The 6150-nt window shown below is 39.0% G+C and overlaps 1 protein-coding gene across 1 annotated transcript; it reads right to left on the bottom strand.

The window, feature by feature from the left end:
- Positions 1–1371: 1371 nt before the first annotated feature.
- Positions 1372–4498, bottom strand: LOC107479388 (uncharacterized exonuclease domain-containing protein At3g15140-like). The gene is given in 6 exon segments (XM_021136861.2): positions 1372–1612; positions 2270–2393; positions 2646–2762; positions 3041–3121; positions 3363–3565; positions 4085–4498. Coding segments are annotated over 5 exon segments (609 nt in total). The 5' UTR covers positions 4085–4498; the 3' UTR covers positions 1372–1528.
- Positions 4499–6150: the final 1652 nt, after the last annotated feature.

Raw genomic sequence — 6150 nt, 5'->3', positions numbered from 1 at the left:
CGGCGTTTAACGCCCAGTCTGGCACCATTTTGGGCGTTTAACGCCAGAAAGGGGCACCAGACTGGCGTTAAACGCCAGAAATGGGCACCAGCTCGGCGTTTAACGCCAGAATTGGCTAAAAACGCAATTTTGCTTGCCATTTGGTGCAGGGATGACTTTTCCTTGACACCTCAGGATCTGTGGACCTCACAGGATCCCCACCTACCCCACCACCCTCTCTCTTCTTCACCAATCACCTCAACACCTCTTCCCCAAAAACCCTTCACCTATCAAATCCCTTCTTTCTCTTCCCCACTCACATCCATCCTTCATAAAACCCCACCTACCTCACCATTCAAATTCAAACCACTTTCCCACCAAACCCACCCTCACTTGACCGAACCTTACCCTTCCCCCTCTCCTATATAAACCCATCTTCACTCCTTCATTTTCACACAACCTAAACACCTCTAGAAAGAGGAAAAGGAAGGCAAAAGCTTCCACCTCCGAGTCATGGGAGATGGAAAGATTCATCTCAAGGGTGCATCAAGACCACTTCTATGAAGTTGTGGCCTTGAAGAAGGTGATCCCCGAGGTCCCTTTTTCACTCAAAAAGAGTGAATATCCGGAGATCCGACATGAGATCCGAAGAAGAGGTTGGGAAGTTCTTACCAACCCCATTCAACAAGTCGGAATCTTAATGGTTCAAGAGTTCTATGCCAATGCATGGATCACCAAGAACCATGATCAAAGTGTGAACCCGGATCCAAAGAATTATCTTACTATGGTTCGGGGGAAATACTTGGATTTTAGTCCGGAAAGTGTAAGGTTGGCATTCAATTTGCCCATGATGCAAGGAGAACTACAAGAAAATAAGCTTTCTGCCACGCTTTAAAAGCGTGCCGAAAAGTGCAAAAAAATGTGCCGATAACTTTTCGCCACGCTTTTTGAGCTATCGGCACGCTTTTGAAAGGGTCACATCTGCCAGCGTGCCGGTTGCTCTATCGCCACGCTTTTGTGGATCTATCGGCACGCTTTCTTTTTGGCCACGCTTTCGAATCTTGCCACGCTTAAAAGCGTGGCCATAGGTGTTAATCTATCGGTACGCTTTAAAAGCGTACCGAAAAGTTCACATATCGCCACACTTTTGAAGCGTGCCAAGAAAGTTGGTTTTGGCTACGCTTTGAAAGCGTGCCGATAGAGCACATACAGCCACGCTTTTAAAAGCGTGGTAAAAGCGTGGCTTTCCCACTAAAACCTTTTGCCACGCTTTGAAAGCGTGGCCTATTCCTTTGTCAAATTAAAAAAAAAGGAAAAAATTAGAATGCATAATAATAATTAAAAAATTACAATTCTATCATAATAATTAAAAACAGAAAATTAGAACGCATAAGAATTAATTTTTTATTGATTTACATTAATTATTTACATACTATAATAATAATTTAAATTAAAACTGTAATGTTCCCAAAGATTTGAAGGATGGAAAAACAAAAAGTGATATACAGCAGAACTATTATTAACAAAAAGTTGATGGGGGAAGAATTCATTAACAAAAAGTTGATGTGGGAGGAAGAACTCCTGCTACCATTTGCTTTAAAACTCTCTGTGTGTGATTGTGGCTCTCATCATCCTGCAGATATCATCAAAAATTGTTTAGAACACAAGTTGACACTATATGTAGTAATTATAGACCTATTCTATTAATTTCAGCATAAGCAAAAGCAACACAAAAAAGTGAAGAACATACAAGTTTCAATAAAGTTCACTGGTATAATCAAAAGACATTGCTCCCTCTCTAATATCCAGAAAGAAAATTGATTTGTAAATCTACCACACCCTCTCAATAATGAACTATGCACAGAATAGTAACTGTATGAAAGAACTTCATCTAAAGTAAATTTGCATAATTTCAAACCCTAATCTCAAGTAACAGTAAGAAAGCACAAAACCAACCACATTCTGAATACAATAAAACAACATTACAATTTTCCCCTTTTAAACTCCTTATTCATAGTTTCATAGCAAATTGCTACACCACACTCAAACAACACATCAAGCTAAGCTATAAACACAACAATTTTTTAACAATTTCACAAATTTTTTAAAAATAAACAGATTAATAATATGCAGAACAAATCAAGAAGCAAAATTGCAGCAGTCTGAAATCAAGTTGTCACTCTGCTAGACAATTCATGTACCCAAGATTTTATGGGTCATCATGGGAAAAGCAAATAGTATTTGATATCATAGAATTATACCCTCAGCTTTTTACATTAAAAGAACTTACCCTTCTTTTATAGAAGTTGAGATATACATCTTTTAGATTAATCCACTCCATAAAATATGGTGGAAGCTTTAGTTTGGACACTTGACACTGCTGAGGTACCTTTGTCTTCAAATCCCAATTTCTACTGCAAAAGCAAAAGGATTCCATACAAAAAACCAATCAAATTATTCAAGATATGTAAGATAGGAAATAATTCCAAGCTCAGTCTCTCCTTATAAATGAAGAGTTTAAATCTGAAACCACCATATACTACACACATATACTGCTTAATTCGAGATGTAGTAACAGAAACACATTGAAACTAATATGAAGAAATGACACTACAAACAAGAAAATGTAAAAGTGGAAGAGGTGAACTCTGGAACTGAGATATTACCAAGTTACAAATGCTGCACCAACAAGGCTCCCACCTTTCCACAATTGACGTTGCATTAGCCAAGCTTCAAATTATTGAATAACTTCCTTGAAGGGTACCGCTGTGTCATGCCATACCCTAGAAAAAATTAAAAAGGTATCAGTGTGGCACACAATGTGGGCAGTAGCAACAAAGGTAATCCTTGGGTAAGCACTCTAAGGATATGACTTTTTGCAATCAGTCATCCTGATAGAATGAAAGTAGCAGCACTGCATGAAGAGTTGTTCTACCTGCTTCTTAAAACTCTTTTTATAGGAGAAACGAAAATGAGAAAAACTGAGAAGACTTTTACACAGATGACAAGCATGAACAATTGAACAACAAAAGAGATGGCAGGAAGAAAACAAACTGCATACCTCTCAACCCCAAATTTTCCATATTTCCCTTCAATGTATTCATTTATTCTTTGTTTACTCATTTCTGTGGGCCTCACAAACCTATTAAGTGAAGATTGGAAAAGTAAAATTATAAATAGAACAAATCTTGAAAATGTTAATCCTCATATACACATAGTAACAGTTTAATTTTTAAATTCAGAATATAATAATTAAGAGGTCAAAGTATACTAAACTCAAATATGTTGCACGATGCACAAACCAGTTGTTACCCATGAGGATTGAAAGCTCAAGCACGTACTATTTTTGTTCAATGAATAACTATAAAGTGGCAAATCAAAACCTGTGGAAAATGTCTTCAACTTGCATTGTTTTAGCACTAATCATTAGAACCGGAAACTCAAGAATCTCAACCCTACCCTCTAAATCAAGCACAAGGAAAAAGTCAAAATTCTGAGAGCATATCTTGTGCCGCTCAGCAGATGCCACTTGAAGCTCCCTGGAGCAGTCATGATTGAACCTCTCAATGTGGACAGGATCATCCATCTGCAAATTTGGAGAAGCATAAACATCAACAAAACTACATATGTTTTACTCACACATAAAATTGACAGCAATACAATAGACATATGTTTTCAGCTTCTAAGCTGCAATTCTTATGATTCAGAACAAGAACACTGATAATAGTTCAGCTGATACTTTGCATTGTTAGGGACAGGGTAACCTTGTTTTCACTTCTGAAATAGTGATTCTCAAACATAATTTTCTATAAAGTTAAACAAGCTGAAAGCTGAAAATTTCAGCACAAAAAGTGATTATTTGGCACACAAAAAATCACATCCAAACACCACATTCCTATTCATAATAAGCATCAACAACCAAGATCCCTAAAAAGTAAAAAACATACTCACTAAAATAATAAAATGCTGGTACTGGAACCGGAGCAGCTAAGTAGTCTGTTTTGGTACTCAATTTGCTACTTTTTGTGATTAAACTACATGTAAGTCTCAGCGGTCCAAAATAGAGGAACAGAGAAACAGAAAATCAGAGGAAAAAAAGACTTACCAGTGTTTATGAGGGTTTGCGAGAGAGAGACCGCTGAGCTGAGGGAGTAGGAGGGCCAACGAGGGTTGCGTTGATGGGCGAGGGTTGAGAAACAACAATAGGGTTCCACAGAGAGAGGGTCGGGTGCGAGGGTTAGACGAACGGTATGGGTGCGACGGTCATTGGCTTACACAGATGACGGCTGGGTGCGATGACGGCTGGGTGCGATGAAGATGAACGAGGGTTGAGAAAGGGTTCGACAGAGAGAGGGTCGGGTGCGAGGGTCATTGGCTTAGAGAGATGAGGATGAAGGCGATGAACGGTCATGGGTGCGATGAAGGCGACGAACGATGAAGATGAGGATGATGTTGTTTCGTTAATGGAGATGCTGTTTGAGGATGAAGATGGCGCAGGTCACGTTTAGGGTTTTTTTGGTGCCTGGTTACTTTTAATCGGTTAAAATTAGTGTGATGTTGTTTGAGGGTTAAAATTGAAAAGTAAGGAAAAAAAATTAAGTGTGAAAAAAAATTGGGTGGGAAACTAAATTTGGGGGAGGGAACTCTATCAGTACTTTTTTTTGTGGGGTGTCAAAATAAATAGAATATGGGCACGCTTTAAAAAGGTGACCATTTTGAAATACAAACTAGCCACATTTTTCAAGCGTGCCGGTTTTTTTCTATGGGCACGTTTTTTAAGCGTGACAAAAAAAAGGTAGCCAAATTTTTAATTAGTGGGCACCCTCGTAAAAGCGTGCCGATTTCCCTCTATCGCCACGCTTTTCAAGCATGGCAGTAAAAAAGCGTGGCCAAATTTCAAGAAAGTGGGCACCCTCGTAAAAGCGTGCCGATTTCCCTCTATCGCCACGCTTTTCAAGTGTGGCAAAAAAAGCGTGACCAAATCACAAATCAATGGCCACCCTCGCAAAAGCGTGCCCATAGACCACTTTTCGGCACGCTTTAAAAGCGTGGCAAGAAAAAAGAGTGCCGACAGATCTTTTTTCTTGTAGTGAGATGAACACCCTTACACTAGAAGGGTCAACTTTGATCAAAGGTTGGACCAAGTCCTCACAGTCATATGTGAAGAGGGCGCCCAATGGAAGAGAGATTCAAGAGGGAAGCCGGTTCAATTGAGAAGGCATGACCTCAAACCCGTGGCTAGAGGATGGTTGGAGTTTATCCAACGCTCAATCATTCCCACTAGCAACCGGTCCGAAGTTACCATAGACCGGGCTATCATGATTCATAGCATCATGATTGGAGAAGGAATAGAAGTTCATGAGGTTATAGCTCAAGAGCTTTATAAGGTGGCGGACAAGTCCTCTACCTTGGCAAGGTTAGCCTTCCCTCATCTCATTTGTCACCTCTGTTATTCAGTTGGAGTTGACATAGAGGGAGACACCCCTATTGATGAGGACAAGCCCATCACTAAGAAGAAAATGGAGCACACAAGAGACCCCACTCATCATGAGATCCCTGAGATACCTCAAGGGATGCACTTTCCTCCACAAAACTATTGGGAGCAACTAAACACCTCCCTAGGAGAATTGAGTTCCAACATGGGACAACTAAGGGTGGAGCATTAAGAACACTCCATCATCCTCCATGAAATTAGAGAAGATCAAAGAATCATGAGAGAGGAGCAACAAAGACAAGGAAGAGATATTGAGGAGCTCAAGCACTCCATAGGATCTTCAAGAGGAAGAAAGAGCCGCCATCACTAAGGTGGACCCGTTCTTTAATTTCCTTGTTTTTTATTTTCCTGTTTTTCGAATTTTAGTGCTTATGTTTATCTATGTTTGTGTCTTGTGATCATTAGTGTCCTAGTGTCTATGCCTTAAAGTTATGAATGTCCTATGAATCCATCACCTTTCTTAAATAAAAAAAAAATTGTTCTTAATTGAAAAAGAAAAAGAATTGCATGAATTTTGAATTTTATAACAGTTTAATTATTTTGATGTGGTGGCAATAATTTTTGTTTTCTGAATGAATGCTTGAATAGTGCATATTTTTATAGTGAAGTTTATGAATGTTAAATTTGTTGGCTATTGAAAGAATGATGAACAAAGAGAAATATTATTGATAATCTGA

The sequence above is a fragment of the Arachis duranensis genome, chromosome 3 (assembly GCF_000817695.3).
Source record: "Arachis duranensis cultivar V14167 chromosome 3, aradu.V14167.gnm2.J7QH, whole genome shotgun sequence".
Taxonomy (NCBI): domain Eukaryota; kingdom Viridiplantae; phylum Streptophyta; class Magnoliopsida; order Fabales; family Fabaceae; genus Arachis; species Arachis duranensis.
This window is presented reverse-complemented; position numbering and strand designations above follow the sequence as displayed.